The sequence below is a fragment of the Macrobrachium nipponense genome, chromosome 46 (genome assembly GCF_015104395.2).
Source record: "Macrobrachium nipponense isolate FS-2020 chromosome 46, ASM1510439v2, whole genome shotgun sequence".
NCBI classification, from domain to species: Eukaryota; Metazoa; Arthropoda; class Malacostraca; order Decapoda; family Palaemonidae; genus Macrobrachium; species Macrobrachium nipponense.
In genome coordinates this window covers 3,724,573-3,741,957 of record NC_061106.1, presented here as the reverse complement: position 1 = coordinate 3,741,957, position 17,385 = coordinate 3,724,573, and the positions used below count along the sequence as shown (strand labels likewise).

Here is a 17,385-nt window from a genome sequence, read left to right as displayed (position 1 = left end):
ATTTTTCTAAATTCATTGTTGAAATTGAAAATAACAATGTTATACCTTTCCTAGATGTATTAATACATAGAGTCTTTCCAATGTAAATTCAGTATTTTTGGAAACCCACGAATAATTTAACATATGTAAGGTGAGGTGGGTGAATACCGACTGAGGGGAACACTGACCGAAGGCTCTGGTACGAAAACTCTTTCAAATTTCGCGTTGAAACTCAACACCAACACAGTAAACATATCAGTGAACAACATGAAAGCAACAGGTTTATGCCATCACATCGGCTGTGGTATCAGGTAAGAAAATTGATTTTTTGGATGGCTGTTGTAATTTTTCATGCATCTCGTATATTCGAGTGAAAACATGGTGCGGGGGACTACCGACCGTAAACATGCGGGGAAACATAGACTACCAACACAGATGTGTGAAATTATGAATATTTTGAGATATTTTTGAAGTTTTGAATATTTAGAAATTTTAAATATTTTTGAAATATATAACATATATTATATATATATATATATATATATATATATATATAATATATATATATATATATATATATATATATATATATATATAGATATATAATATATATAGTTGAGGGTGATATTTAATGAATTATGATGCAATATCAATGTCATTATGCTAAAAACAGTAAATTTTTATTGGGTGGGTTCAACTTTACCTATTCATATGTCCAATGTCATTAAGTCTTTCTGATCTAGTCCACTGCCTTCTTGGAAGTATGATATTCCCTGCATATTTGGAGCACCAACCGAGGTCCCGAATATTTTTCAAGTGCAAAATATGACACTTATTCTCCGAGTTAAGGATTTATGAGTGTACCATAGGTGGGCTATGTTGTGCACTTTGTTTTGGGCAGTGTGAACTCTCTTAGGTACAAAATGGATTTTTCAGGCAATTTTTTTTTACTAATAGGTCAATATTCCCCCACCTCACCCTACATTTTTCTTCTGGCCACCATCTTAATATTAAAATTTCAATTTTAATATCTTGACCAAGAAATATAATGAGTACATAAAAAAAGATAGGAAATGTTCTTTGCTACCCACCTCATGTAATTGATTTATGTTATCAAAAAGGTCACAAAAGTTTTATAATGTTGATAATAATGAAAAAGAAACCCCCAAAAATGTACTTAGCTTGCCTTGCTTTCAGGGATTTTAAACCATAACATCAATATCTAAATCTTTTAATTTTAATGTTGTGTTCTTTTATAGCAATACCATTAAAGGTATGCTAATTAAGAGTACGGTAACAAATAACAACATCATTTACAAAATTCCTTGTAAGGATTGCCTGTCTTTTTATATTGGCCAATCAAGCAAAGACTTAAATGTATGAATAAAGCAGCATATGTATTCAGTTAGAACACCCCAGACATCAAATGCACTATTTACTCATCTAAGCAAAAAATTTCATTGTATAAATTGGGGTGATAGCTCTGTAATTGCTAGGTCTATCGATTATGTTTCAAGAAATTTACTGGAATCAGCAATTATACAAATCACTAATAAAAAAAACCTAAATCTTAGGCTGGGATTATATCATTTGGAACTATATATCTGTAAAATATTTATGAAGGACCTTAGAATAAATGAATTAACTAATAATTAATTAGTCACACATGGTTTTATTCATTGTTTTTTTTCTCATGGTTGCTATATTTATATCTTATGTTCGTTTCTCATTCATTGTCCAAACACTTTTGTAAATTCATGTTACTAATATGAAGTGTATTGTTTTTCGAATTAAATTGCCTTTGGCCAGTGTGTTTGACCGCTCTTAAATCCTTAATCTAGCCTTCAGGACTTTGCTAATTTTGTACTGTCTGTTTGTAGATGCCTCTTTGTTCCTCAAACATATCATTTTCTGACTAAATTGCCTGTGACCACATGTGGGTGATTGCTTTTAAATATCTATGCTTTTAAATATCTGATCTAGCCCACGGGTGTTATTTCAGTTCTTTAAAGTGACCTGGACCTTTTGTTAATCCTGTAATGTCCATTTATATATTCTTACCTGTACTGTGTTTCTCATTGTTCTGATCAGTCTTGCCTCTAGTAAAGGGTCGTTAAGACTGAAAGATCTCGGCAGTTCTCGTTTTTTTTATTTTCTGCCATGTTATTGCCTTTATTTATACAAAACAATGAAATAAAGCAACGCAAAAAGGGCTTCTATGAATTCACTACTGAGCAAACAGTGAATAGAACTTGTTGAAAGCACTGCAGGTTCGGAAACTGAGAGAGGTGAGTGAGACCTGTTGAGGATATTTAAACTGTAGCACATATAATAATGTTTCAGATGGTGCGTGCATAGTGAGAGTACCTACATTTATACTATTACAATGATATTGTTGTAATGTTTATGGTAACTCCCAGGATATGAGTATTGTACATATATGCAAATGCCTATAGTAATGGGGTTGTGATGAAATTCATTCATATAGAACGATCCTAAATGACCACTAACTTATGAAACAACTCTCAACTAAATAGAATTTCCCTATGTGAAAGAGAAGAAGACAGAAAAGAATGAGAAAAATGGTTATTGACTACCAAAAAAGCAATTAAATTTAAAAACTTGAATGCATTGAAGAAATACCACATGATGCTCTAGATGAGTAGTATGTAATTATTTTTTCCCAAGGGCCATCCCACACTTTTACAGTAAGAAAAAGGTGAAAAAAAGGTTAATATAATAACATGAAACTAAAACAGAAGGAGGCTGCTAGTGCCCAGCACCCTAAGTTTCAAGACATGCAACTACTAAAGGCATTAACAGAAGTTCCATTTAGAAATAATTATTGTGGAAAATGGCATCCACAAAAATTATCATCTGAATGAAGGGGTGTCCATCTGTCTGTTCAATTGATTGTTTAGCCAAGACTAGTTCAGAGATTAGAGTAATGATTTTGTATTTTATTTTGTATTAAAATTTCAAGTTTCATTGTGCAACTAAGGCCTGTACCTTCCAGTTTACAAAAAAAAAAAAAAAAAAAACTGGGAAAAGAAGGTAAACATCAAAAGAATAATATGCATAAACCACAAAGTGTCTAAGTTCCTTGTAAAATTACAAGCTCTGAAGTTGTATTTATACGTACATACTTGAAGACATATATTTGTATATGTGTATGTGTATTTATAAAATATATTTAGATAGGGTATTTGGAAACTTTTTTTTTTTTTTTTTTATTTTCCTTGGGTTATCATAAGTGGCTTGTTCAAAAGGATAGAATGGTAGGTAAAAAAGAAAATAATCAGTTTCTCCATGGTAGCTGTATGGTAATCAGAAGATTAGGATAGGAAAAAATGATTTAGTGCTGTGTTCTGTTAATTTTGGCATGTTTTTGTAGATAGAAACTAGTGTATGAGATGGATTAAGTTTCTGGTATTTATAGTACAGTAGCACTTCAACTTAACAGATTATTTAGGTATCTGGCTTCTTACATAATACTGGTACCCCATAGTAATTATATATACTATATTTGTTGATTATTCTCTCTCTCTCTCTCTCTCTCTCTCTCTCTCTCTCTCTCTCTCCTCCCTCCTCCTCTACTCTCTCTCTATCTCTCTTCTCTCTCTCTCTCTCTCTCTCTCTCTCTCTCTCTCTCTCTCTCTCTCTCTCTCTCTCAAGCTTTTCATATTGTTATTGCATTACAATTTTTTAAAGTTTTGAATCCCTTAATGAAACATAATTAGTATAGGTGTGCTAATCAATAAATTCACATACATAATTACACTGGGTTTGATTATAATATGATGGTGGACTTTCACTGGAAATCAAATCGTACCAGGGTGTCCAATGTAGGTAACACACAGGGCGGGGTAGGGGCCATCCCCAATTAGAGAAGCAAGTCCAAAGAAGAAGGGAATGGTTGTTAGCTCTGAATGGATTTGATGGCGAGAAGAAGGTGGAGGGGAGATAAAGCTGGGATGTGGATGTGGATATCTATAAAAAGAAAGGTGACATACTTGGTTGTGCAAATTGCAGAGGAATAAAGCTAATATCTCACACCGTGAAAATCTGGGAGAGGAGAATGGATCAGAAAAAAAGGGAGGAAACATCTGTAGGTGAAGAATAGGTTGGTTTTAATCCAGGTAGAGGAACAACAGATGCAGTTTTGTCTTTACAAAAGTGATGGAAAAACACCAGGAAAAGCAGGACTTTACATGTTATTCACAGACCAGGATAAAGTACAAGATAGAATCCCACACAATATTCATAGACCTGGAACAGGCACATGATAGAATCTCACACAAAGAATTTTGGAGGGGTGTGAGAGCAAAGGCAACACCAGAGAAGTAATGCATGAGATTCGTCCCAGATATGTATAAAGGAGCAACAACACAGGTTAGAAGCAGACTTGGGTTAAGCATATGGATACCAGTAGCAGTTGGTTTACATCAGGAACCAGGGATATCCATCATCAACAGAGGGGTAGTGGAGTCAAAACTAGAGCGATGGAGGAATACTGAAGGACAGAGGATTAGAGATACTTAGTAGAAAGACTGAATACCTAAGGCTCAATGAAGATCAAGACTCCAAGATTAGAAGATTAGTATGGCTGAACAGAGTAGAAAAATGTAGGTATCTTGGTTCAAAAGTAGCAGGTTATGGAAATTTGGATGTAGAAATGACAAGTGTGGCTGGATGGAAATACTGGAGGGTGATGTCAGGTGTCTTGTGTAATAGCAGAATTAATATAAAAGAGTTTATAAAATAATAGTAAGACCAGCATTGATATATGGAGGTGAAACATGGCCTGTAAAAGATAGCACAAGAAAAGAATGTTGGAGTAACAAAAATTGATAGGATCAAGAACGAAAAAATAAGGGGAACTACTCAAGTGGTAGAAGTATTAAAGCAGGTCTAGGAAAGAATACTGCAGTGACATAGTAGCTACTTGATGAGAAGGGAGACATACTTCGGAAGGAGAGTGATGCAGATGGAGGTGCTGAGTAGGAGAGTGGGAGGAAAACCAAAGCAGAGGTGGATGAGTAACCCTAAAAAAGATCTGAGAGACAAATAACAGTCAGAGGACAATATGTATATGATTGAGCCATGTAGAGGAAAGCTGTCGGAAGCATCAACTCCACATAGAAGTGGGAGAAGATGCAGAGAAAAAGAAGAGACAGGGTTTCATCATGGGATAAATGACTGCCTAAACACACTAACTTATGATGTGTTTTGGATGATGTAAGGGTCCGTAAATTTTTGTACGCCATCAAAATATTATTATTATTACATAAACCCTGAAAGACTTGAACGAAAAGTTGGTGAGATTTTTAATGTGACAATACATAACCAGATTCTGAGGAAGGAATAGTGTTTAGTACTTGCTCTGTACAAAATCGGCAAATGTACGTGTACAGTCGTGTATATGCTGCATTTTTTAACATTTTTTTGTGCCTCCATGCAATGGTACATTCCTTACTAAGCGCCTCAGTGATGTGGTTGGTATGGTGTTGGCGTCCCACCTTGGTGGTCGCGAGTTTGATTCTTTGCCATTCCATTGAGGAGTGAGAGATGTGTATTTTTGGTGATAGAAGTTCACTCTCGATTAGCAGTCACATAAAGCCATTGGTCCTGTTGCTGAATAACCACTGGTTCCATGCAACTTAAAAACACTGTACAAACAAACATTCCTTACTGTTTTTGTGGCATACAAGAGAGTGCAAATATTGTCATTGTTAGTACCTAAAGAGAAATGAACTAAAGATTAACTAAAACTGTGGTTATTATGTTTAAAGCTAGATCAACACGTTTGGAAATATTGCATTTTACCACCGCTTCCAACAATCATATCACTCAGAAGGTAGTATACATATTTTGTTGTAAATGCACTCATTTAATCAGTATCTCATTTCAACCCATTTTTCATTGAGTAGATCATGAAAAAACCTGTTATTTAAATATCTTGAATAAATGAAGATATGAAAGTGATTGAAGTGAATGCCAAGGTGGTAAGCAAAGTTATACTATCCAGATTGTCAGCAAAATATAATTTTGAAGGTGTATGTATATATGTGATTTAGTGTCGTAATATATATTTTTTTACACAATAAACTCAACATTTTATCAAAGTTACCACTTTACATTGAAACGAACAGTTATGCTTAAGTTGATTTCAGTCAAGAATTGTAGGATCACAAGGACTATTTTTTTTTCTTTTTACCATCATCTTGTATGCAATGTGTTTATTTATGAATAATTCACTTTATAGATATATGTTGGTTAGGCTGTATCAAGACTTGTACTTCATAGAATCTCTATGTACAGGCTATAAATTATTAATCAAGAATTGTGTTATAAATTGAAATGCATTCTTAAAGAATAAAAATTAAATTTTTATGGGTGTGTATAGTCAGCAAATTTTCCATGTTGCTTATCTTTGTAAATAAGCCTGCTGTTTAAGGCCTGCAAATAAAAGAATTGCTGTAATCATCCCACACATGAATACCATGAATATGGTATCTATTATTAACTCCTTGTGGGAAAACGTTCAAATCTTTGGATGGGCCATAAATGACATATATTAACTCTTATGGTAACAAGCACACTTCAGCTCAATGATATTGAGGAAGAAGTCTCCCATGAGATTTCATAGGGGAAGGTACTACATATTCTGCCCCAGTTCATCTTGTATATGAGTAGCCATAAATATACATACTACTTGCATTGTTGCTGGTTTTATTTCATGTCTTTTACCATATTATGTCAGCTGTAATTGCAATTTTGCAAAATAAAGTATAATAAGTAAGAAATATTAGAACGAACATAACTCACTTAAATTAGCTGGTATTTTAACAAAGGTCCCTAGAAAGAGGCCCCACACAGTGTTGGAAATTTTCACTTTCAACTTCCTGTGGAAGATACAGACATTTTTTTTATTTTTTCCTCACTTGATGCATTTCCATATCATCCTCTCTTCACTGATGTTGAATGTTTAGCCTTGCATGTATGGGTTAAAAATAAAATTTGCAGTACTCTTTACAAATTCATTTAGATGAAAGAGAAAAAGATTGCACTGCAGAAACACTAGGTTAGTGCTGAAAAGTATACAGGCTTTATTTGGAGTTTGTTTTATTGAGGTTTTTGTTTACTTGCTTAAAGATAGGCATCAAAAAATCACATTTTAATATGAAGAGTAGGCTCTACAAGATGCACGTGATGATTCATTTACCTTAAAAACTAAAAAGTCAATGTTTACAGGTTTAAACAGGGAAGCTTGTGTAACTTTCATTTGAGCATTGAAATAGTATGGTTAGTAAGCTTATTGGATTATTTTGTTGAGTACAAACTAAGGATTTTTATTTTTCAGAGGTCAAATGTCAGAAGTACAGTTTTGTAAAGGTGCAGCTCACTTGTGTTGTAGCTCTTAACTACTTCCAACTGGATAGGCAGATCAGACATACGTATTCCTATTGGACAACTCCACTGATTCAATAAAATAAATGTCACATTTTTAACCAGAATCTCTAGTATTTAAATCACTGACTGAAGTGTCTGTCAACTTTTGCTGGTACTGTACCTACTAACTAAGTTCTCCACAACCACTGTCATAAGTTTGCAACCACTTCTATGTTGATTCAAACTTTGGAGATCTCAATCTCCACAGTTTTATTTTGTTAACCAGAAGACTGCTTTCATTATTAAAAACTGACGTGTAGTGATGCATATGAATTTGCTTTATTAATTAAATTTTATTCATGCTACAGGCAGTCCCTGGTTTATGTCCAAAAATCACCGTAACCCAAGTATCATAATCATAATGGAAATAAGTAGCACTTACAGCGCCATTAATGCACTGTAATTCTGGATAACGGTGCCGTAAATTCACTTGTAACACAAAAAAATCTGGGTTAACAGTGCCTTGAGGCAAGCGCCGTAACATGAACCTCGCGTAACCCAGGGAACTACCTGTAGTATTTTTCTTCTATACCTGCTTAAGATAATAACTGATCTTCAAGATTCTACAATAGAAACTTGGGGTTCAGCTAGTATCTGCCTTTGAGGTTTAAAGCATTGTATAACTTTGCAGTGCTTATAATTCTTGGTTGATTTCATGAGATGAATTGGCTACTACTACTACTACTACTACTATATATATATATATATATATATATTTTTTTTTTTTTTTTTTTTTTTTTTTTTTTTTTTTTTTTTTTTTTTTTTTTTTTTTTTTTTATTATATTAAATTAATAATATTTATATTTGCTCTTTATTTTAGCAGTTTGTGAAACTGAAAAGTCTACACAAGCAGTCCCCAGTTATCAGCAGGGTTTCTGTTGTCGGTGGGGTGCTGATAAGCAAAAGCCGCCATTAACCGAAACTGTTATTTATGGCGCTTATGGCACCAAGTTTTGGTTAATGGCACTGATAACCGGTTAATGGCACCTCTGTTATATATGTTATGGCACCATAAACTATTATCAGCTCCTTATGGCGCTGATAATAGACTAAGCGCCATAAAACCGGATCGACGATAACTGGGGACTGCCTGTATTGATAACTGGGATCAGTGTGAGTGACTGATTTTTCATAGAAATGTTTATTCCATCACTGATTTCTAACTTTTCCATGTTACGTAAACTTTGATAGTTTTTTTTTTTTATTGTAAACAGAACTTATGTTAGGGGGAAAAGTTTGGATTGAACTTTTATTGAAGTAAGTTGCTAAAGTAATTTATCTTGACAAGTTTGCTGGATTTGTAAAGTAGGAAAGTCAACAGGTTGTGTCAGATGTTCCTGTTATTTTACCATTTTGAATCCCCTGAAATAATGATTGTATCAGGTGTTTGATTTGAAACTTACTTTTATCAGAGAAAGAAGACTTCTAATCCAAGAAAGAAAAGGTCGTTTCAAGATTAGAAAAAAGAATTGGATGTGAAGAATGAAGAGAATGTAATGTACCAAATGATATAGATTGGAATGAAGATGATCACATGTTTTAGCAGCAGTTGAAATGTAGGCTTACTACATCAAATGTAGCATCTCAAATTGGCAAGTGGAACGGGAGAAATCAGGGAAGCTAAGATTCTTTTAGGTAATACATGTCCCACACTACAGTACTATTAATACAAGAAAAAAGGGCATATTTGCCTCACCAACTAGAGCTTGTTAACCAATGTGTAGTAGATAATTGCTGGTATCAGCTGTACTTTTACATTTCCTTTCTTGCTTTCTTCAGTTAATAAGACTGTCACTTGTCACTCTGTTTCAGGTCACGCTCACGCACACCGCGCCGTCATCGATCTAGAAGTGGCTCTCCACGTAATGGTTATAGTGGAAGCAGCAGGAGCTATTCGCGTCGTAGCCGGTATGATCAAGTGTCTGTTGCTTTCCTGTGGAGAGCTCTCATTTTCAAGATTAACCATTTAGTTTATTTAATCAGCTTATTCTAATGGAATTATTCTCATAAAGGTTGTGTGTGTGTATTGTGTGATGAAAAATGTACGTACTTGGTTATGGTCGAAGTGTTTTATCTACTCTTAACTTTTTCTCCTCTTTTTAAGGGGACCGTCCGCTATGATGTCTATTTTTTTTTATTTATTACGCAAAATACATAATTTTCATATATGTTTTAGATATATATAATACCTTCATCATATAAAAATTTCAAGTCATTTGATTAAAAACTTTTTGTTTTATTAGCAAAAATCATGATTTAAAAAAAAAAAATTGGTAGAGTTTTCTCTGCTAATATGACATCAGTTGTATTGAAAATCATACCATAAAAACTTCTTTATATACGGAATAATTCTGTGTAACAGAATTTTGACTTTTTAATTTTTTTATTTTTTATGATTTTTTTTTTTTTTTTTTTTCTTTTTTAGTCTAGACACTCAAAAAATTCTAAAAAAAAAAAAAAAAAGGAAAAAAGATATCAAAATTCTGTCACACAGAATTATGGGATTTTTATTCCTCTTTCCAATGATATCTTTCTCTCTAAAATTGGATAATAAATAACCGAGTAAAGGTTACCAACATGCGCATAAGTATGTTTTTGAGTTTTGAGCTCCCAAAGAGTTGCTATGTAAATTTTTGCTTTTTTCTTATAAAAGTCAAAACAACATTATTATAGTTACTTTATTTGCACTTTTATTGTTGATTTCTACATCAAGGATCGTGGTCCTACCCCTAAAAGTGGTGTTAGTACCCTCAGCGTGACACCAGATAATGATGTTGACGGCGAGACATGAGACAATGAGGGCAGCTGAAAACAATTAATTTTTGTGTTTTTCTTTCAGCACACTCCTGGCCATCGCTAATTTTGCTAGCCATAGTTGCTGAGTAGCCTTCTTGATCTTAGGTAACTTCGGCATTGCTATAAGTTCACTAAGAAGTTATAAAAACAACATAAATAGCTAGTAACCAAACGCAAGTGCCTACGTGCATGTAACTGCTTTGACGTCTGTGGCGTAACTGAGTCACTCTCCGAGTCTCGCCTATAAATAACCGCTCTGAGGAGCTCGCTTCTCACCCAGTGTCACAGTACCTTTCATTGCTACCAGATGTATGAGAATTTCGAAAAAAAATCTTAAAAAATTGCTGTATATATGCAAAAATAAACACGCAAAAACAATTCTGTCAAACTCAAGTCATACAGACGACGCAGTTACGATGACGTCATCATTTAAAAACCGCTATATCTTCATTATTTGTGAAAATAATTGGCTGAAACTTCTGGAAAGCATGCACGGCATGTTTCTGCATAGATACAAGTAATAACTCTATTTTTTATTTTTTCAAGTTGTCATGTCATCCGCCATAGCAGACGGTCCCCTTAAGCCAAATGTCAGGTCTTTTAAAACTTTTATCTAGGTGTTGAGTTAAAATCATAATTTTCATGACCATGAATAAACTTACAAATGTAAAATAAAATTTGTTTTATAAATAAAAACACGTTTTATAGCCCATCGCTTCTGTAGATAAAGAATTTTTGTTATTAGGTACTCATATAAATTACTTATTAGGTAGTTTAACCAGACCAGTCATATTAGGTTGTTTAACCCAACCAGTGAGATTAGGTGGTTTAACCAGACCAGTCAGATTAGGTAGTTTAACCAGACCAGTGAGTCAGAAGACCTGGCTTTTATGAATGACTAAAGTTCTGGGATAATGTACTTATTATTCTTTTAAAGGGATGAGTTTTCAAAACAAGCCATAGTTATATTTTTCAATTTTACTGCTGTGGCTTACCAAGCAATTACATAGCTGTAAGCTTCCTACCATGGCATGCTAAGTTTAAATTTTGCAGTGGCACTCCAATTGCTTGTGTAGGTGACAGAGACCCGCCCACTTTTAGAACTGCCTGGTACAACGCAACAGAGATTTCCAATTCATTTTCTGCCAGCTTGTGACTAACATCAGTCTTGTTGGTGCAGACTTTTCATCATTTTTTGGAGTTATTTGATCCTGTTTGGTGAAGTATTCAGTTTTGTGTGTCATTGTTATTTCAGACTCTAGTTTCTCTGGGATTCGATATTGTTCCAAAGGGTGTAGGACTAGGCTAGTTAATATTAATTATGATTGACACTCTTAAGTACATAAAATATAGGGGCCAGGAATGTAATAGGGAGCTTACGTATCCTAAATGTCAGGGGCGTGATGAACAGCAATGGAAGGTATTCGTTTCTCACTCTGAAAAACTTGTTAATATAGGAAGGGGAAGGTGGTCCTTGAGCTGAAAATAGGACTAGTTTAGAAGCTATTCCTTTGCCTTCAGTGGCTGAGGGTATTTATTTCTTCCCCTCCTTTTCATGCTGTGTCTCCCATCTTGAGCCGTCCTTCTCCCTTTCTGCACTGAATGACCATAATAGGTCCCAGTGCTTGGGCTTGTCCCTAAATTTCATAATTCATTCATCATAATCCATTTACCAGCTTCCCACACTGCTAATCTCAACACCATTGCAAGCCTCAAATAGAAAAGTTTATTTGACGTATTTCTTTTTAGGGTTTTGTAGAAAAATTGTCAAGTGTGAGTGTTAGTACATTGCATAGTGACAGTGTAGTGCATTCCGATGAGGTGGCTGTCTGTCCCACCAGTTTTTCCTAGACAAAGGTCCTTGTCCCACTTCCTCGCATCTCTGTAAAGACATACCGGAGGTCCAAGGGAGGCTGGTGGGGTTTGCCCACGGGCAGTTGCTCCCTCTGTTGAGCCTGCTGTGCACCCTCAGGCTTCAACAGAACGCCATTAGAAAGGCGTCAACTTTTAGTGCTCTGTTGTTTACAGATTTTGATGGTTCATCTCCCAATAGGAAGTGCAGGAGGCATTTATCCTTTGCCTCCCGACCTCTGAAGAGGCATTCCTACATTGCTGACAATTCTCTGCCTCCTGTCAAGATGTGTATTTGCGGGTGATGTGTTCTTCTCTCTCTCTCTCTCTCTCTCTCTCTCTCTGCAAATAGGTAGAATCCGCAAGTGCTGAGAACCCCTATAAAATGCTAACAACTGCCCATTTTGTTTGTTCAAACTCAAGAAAACCCTCTAAAAATGCATATAGTACCTTGTTTTTTAGTTTTATCACAAGAAGTGCATTTATTCTTGAAATTGATATGAAAATAAAGTACTGGCTGTCCCCAGTTAACAACAATCTAGTTTTATGGTGCTTGCTAATAGAGTTATGGTGCCATAACATACCTAACCATAAATCACAAGTTTCAGTTTTTGGCGGTTTTTTCTTATTGTCACCCCGCCAAGAACAGAACCCCTGCCAGTAACCAGTGACTTCCTGTAATTTGGATATATTTCTCATAGGAAAGTACTGTGAATACGTGAATTTCCTCTTGATAATGGGTAGATGTGGTCCATAGAGAAATCCGCAAAAACAGTATGTGAGTCCATGAATCTCGAGAATGCGAATACAGGGGGGTCCATGGTATAAAGATTCAGGACTTATTCCCCATCCCTCTTGCAGTGTCGTCATCTCGCCTCCAGTTTCTTCAATTCATCATCACTAGCCAGCCTGGGACGGCATGGATTCTGTCGGTGAGTGCCAGATTTTGGCTCCTAGGTGCACAGACCTCTCTCGTAAGTGGTATGTTACTGCCGAGCATCATCTCCATCTAGGCGCTTGGCACCAGCTGTGTTCATACCCGCTTGCACCACAGCACTCGAGGCTTCCAACACCTTATTTGGGGCCAGCTGTGGGGTGTCCGACGCCACCATTTTCTTGTCCATCTTCATCAAGGCAAAAGGATCCTGCATAAGCACCGATTTTTCACCTTTTAGAGGACTGCATGGGTTTTCATAAGAAGAGAACTTCTATTTCCAAGAGTGGGGGACCATACATTGTCTCCTATTTCTTCAGATGAGGATGAACCAGACCATGTCATTGTTCCTTCTGCCTTTTTTTTTCTTTTTTTAACTTCCAGATTCTTTGAGCAGCTCCTCCGAGTGCGCCTGCTCCTACTTTCCGCATGAGGGAGCGACCTAGTGATCCCTGCCTTCCAAAGTTAGTTCTCTCTTATTCCTTGAAAAGATTGGGATCTGTTACCGGCATTTCGGTTTTATGGCACTTGTCCAATATATTCATAAAAAGATGTCCAATATATTCATACATAACTGGGTTTATACACCGTTGTTTGGTTATCGGCTTCTTATACTAATCGCCAAGAGACCCTCATAAAATACATATAAACAATGAATATGCATCTTTTGCTTGGCTCCTCTAAAAATTTATGCTTTACTTCCCTGTATCCAATAATACTTTATGTAGTCTCATATCACTATTGTATTGTAAAATAGAAACAAAGCGATCAATGTTTTGGTTTGGACAAATCAGCGAAGGCCAGAGGTAAGTTTATTTCTCCTTATTTAACTTGATTCAGGGTGATTTTCTTGCTTCTAGTTAGCGTGAATAAATCTCTAGAAACTATTTATATGGGACAATATTATCTTTCGTTTATATGAAGTGTTTTAAAAGTCAAAATATGACTTAAGTACGTCTTCTTGTGAACTAGATTTAGTTAATTTTTTTGTCAATAGATGGCACCGTTGTTTTGTTATCAGTGGCTTAGCCTAAGTTCCAAAGACCCTCCTAAAATACAAACAACAAATAAGCATCTTTTGCTTGGCTCTTTTAAAAAGTTATGCTTTACTTCCCTTTATTGAATAATACTGTATGTAGACTCCTATTACTATTGTATTATAAAGTAGAAACAAAGCGATCAATGTATTGATTTGAACAAATATGCTGATGTCGGAGCTTCGTAAGTTTATTTTGCCTTATTTAACTCAATTCAGGGCATAAATAAACCTCTAAAAACTATTTGTACAGGACAAGATTATTATGATTTGTTATTTTTTTTAATAGATGGTGGATGGAGCATTTTTTTATTTGTTTTTTTTAAATATTAACAGATTCTAAAAATATTAACGGATTCCTTTCACTATCTTCACCCTATTTCATCACAATACTCACCCTATTTCATCACAATACAAGCTTTATGTATTTATCTTTTATTGGCGTGAAAACAGCAATAAATTGTGTTCTTTCATGCCCAGTACTTTTTATTAGAATACTTTTTTCTCCACTATTACTTGCAGTTGAGTTTCAGCCATGTTGCTGATGCATGATAATTTATAGTCATTAGCAGTGTGAACATTGTTTTCTCAGCTTCAGCTACAATGGCAGCTTAAATGAAGCAGTATTATATTTCCTTGCTGATATTATCTTCATAGCGAATAAAGGTATATTGTAAAAATATATCAGTCCTATTCTACTTAACATCATTTATAACATAACTAAGGTAAATATTTACTTTTGTACGATGGCTGAAATGTTAGCAAAACATTATTATTCGATTCGATTTGTTTTTTTTATAGCAAAACAACTGCCTTTGTTCAGTTGTTTATGGCTGTAACATTTAAATGATTATAATGTTATACACTTAACAATACTTTTATCATTCTCTTTTGCTTTTTAACTGATTTAACTAGAAGATGTGGTGTAATATTTAAGTTTATTGTTATTTATTTGTTTGTAGGCCACCTTTGTAATGGCTTTTTATTGTAGGTTTGTAGATTCTCTGGATACTCTAGATTCTTGTAGTCTCAGGATTCTTGTAGAAATTCTTTTAAAAGTCTTAGGAGGTTTAGAAAGGCACAGCGCAGTTTTTTGTATTTCATTCACACAAACTAAATTACACAATTATCAAACATACAAGCTTAATCAGTATTGAGGGTTGTACGGCTCTTGTTAACGTCTGCTTGAGGCATAGTGTCGTAACATGACAACCTGTCGATGTTTGAAGTCTTTCGTCCCCTCGACTGGTAAGGCACACCACCTCACCCTTTGTTGCTGTTTTGCTTCTCTCTTCTTCTCTGCTTCTCTGCTTCTTCCTTTCTTCAAAGAAGTCTCCCTCTTCAGTAGTAGGCAGTCTTTTTCTGTTGCTGCCTTGTGGTCTTCCTTATTGGTGGTGATTAATGATGACTTCCATGGTGCCACCCTTTTTGGGCAGTTATTAATTTCAACACCTTGTCACCGGAAGTGTCAAGTTTCCGCTGCAGGTCAAAGGTTATTTCAGAGCTTTATCACAGAGCTGCTAAATGCAATTTTTAATTGCCACTAACGTGATAAACACTTCCACTTGTTTGGGTTATGGTCATCATTATGACAAACTCATTCGTTGCTTAGTGCAGTTCTCTCTCTCTCTCTCTCTCTCTCTCTCTCTCTCTCTCTCTCTCTCTCTCTCTCTCTCTCTCTCTCTCTCTCTCTCCTTTACTCTTATTTTTTCTCTCTGTCTATCCATCTGTGTATCAGTGGATCTCTCTCTCTTTATATCTACTCTATTTTCCATAACTAATATTACATCACTCGGCCATCACCATATGTTCTTCTCAGTGTTCTACTATACATATACAATAACAATGGGTATAAGAGTAGCTAAAGTGGCAACAATTGGTATACACAATTCTAAAAAAAAAGAAATTTCCTCCAATGGTGGAGAAAGAAAAATAAACTTATCAAATTGTAAAAGATTTAACATTTTTAAACCTTATTTCTGTTGTTACATTATTACATTTAATTTTAGCTACAACAATATTTAGTGAAAAGACAAAAATTTCTTGATCAATTATCAGTGCTTCAGAAGTTTTATCATAGTCTGTGATTGTACATACATCATTTTCTTGGTTTTGATTAGCCCTTACTGGACTGGTAAATATATCAATATGCAGCTCCTAAGGGCAGGTAAACTTTGAGGTTGGCCAATTAAAAGAAAAAAAATCAATGGAAAGAGGAAGATATGCAAATGCACATGGTGAAAGAAAAAAATTGTAAAAAATTTTCCATGCCTTCAACAAGGAGTTGAAAATTACTATTCACAACCCCTTATGGGGCCTCTTTTAGAAGACAATCGTAAATTTGACTTGTATATGTTTTTTTTTTTTTTTTTTATGTGAAATTATAGTTACTTCTCACACAATATCAAAACAGATACGAAATAAAATCAGTCAACCAACATACTATCGTAAAGACAAGAACAAAAAACAACAGGAACCCCTTAGAATATTTATGAGCAAATTTACAAAATGACATCATGTGAGACAGAGACATAATATGTTTCCTCTTGAAGTTACAAGCAGAACTGAAGTATTGAGATGTCCGATTCATGGATTTAGCCAGTGTAAAAGTTGCCATTAGTGAATTTATGGGCTATAGAAGTATTGGCACCTCTTTCCTGCCTGATTCTTTCCAAATCGATGGCGCTTAATATTGTATATCGATAGATCAATCCGTCCACCACCCCAAATTTGTTATTACTACTCACGTGGATCAGTCCGTCCATTAAAGTTAATCAACATTTCTTGGATGTATGGATATGAATCTGTATTTTCATACAGACTATCAAAGTTACATATAAATTCATTTGATTTAGCAAGATACACTCAGTGAATTGTTTATTAGTCAAAAATGACAATAATAGGGTATGCTCTTCTAATGCAATATGTTTAATATCACCTTTTGTAATAATTATTTGATTATTAATTATCATAGGAAATGGGTACAAAGTGACTTATGTGTTTGTGATCCTAGTATTAAAAGGCACAATTAAAATGATTTTATCATAAAGCACTTTGGCACTTTTTAAATTGTAATACATGATTACATCTTTCACAAGTGGTTTAAAATGTTTCTCTTACTACACAAAATAATGTCTTCTCACTCTTTAGGAGTGATTAGTGTTGGGCTCAAAATACCATTAAAAACAAGCAGAATGACATGTAATGTGTTCTTATGTTCTTGCAATATCATTTCACTTTCTAGTGCGAATGTATTTAAAAACTGTATATTCTCCAATTTGTTCACTTCTTTTGTTACATTTTGATTGACTAGATTTATAAAAAATTTTCAGTTTTT

At 34.7% G+C, this 17,385-nt stretch overlaps 1 protein-coding gene across 3 annotated transcripts in view; it reads left to right on the top strand.

Moving 5' to 3' along the window:
• LOC135214730 (transformer-2 protein homolog alpha-like) overlaps positions 1 to 17,385 on the top strand; it is a 264,938-nt gene that overhangs the window by 155,481 nt on the left and 92,072 nt on the right. For all 3 annotated transcript variants that reach the window (XM_064249068.1, XM_064249070.1, XM_064249069.1), the window contains exon 3: positions 9,244 to 9,339. In XM_064249068.1, coding sequence (XP_064105138.1) covers positions 9,244 to 9,339 — 96 coding nt within the window. The remainder of the gene's footprint in view (positions 1 to 9,243; positions 9,340 to 17,385) is intronic.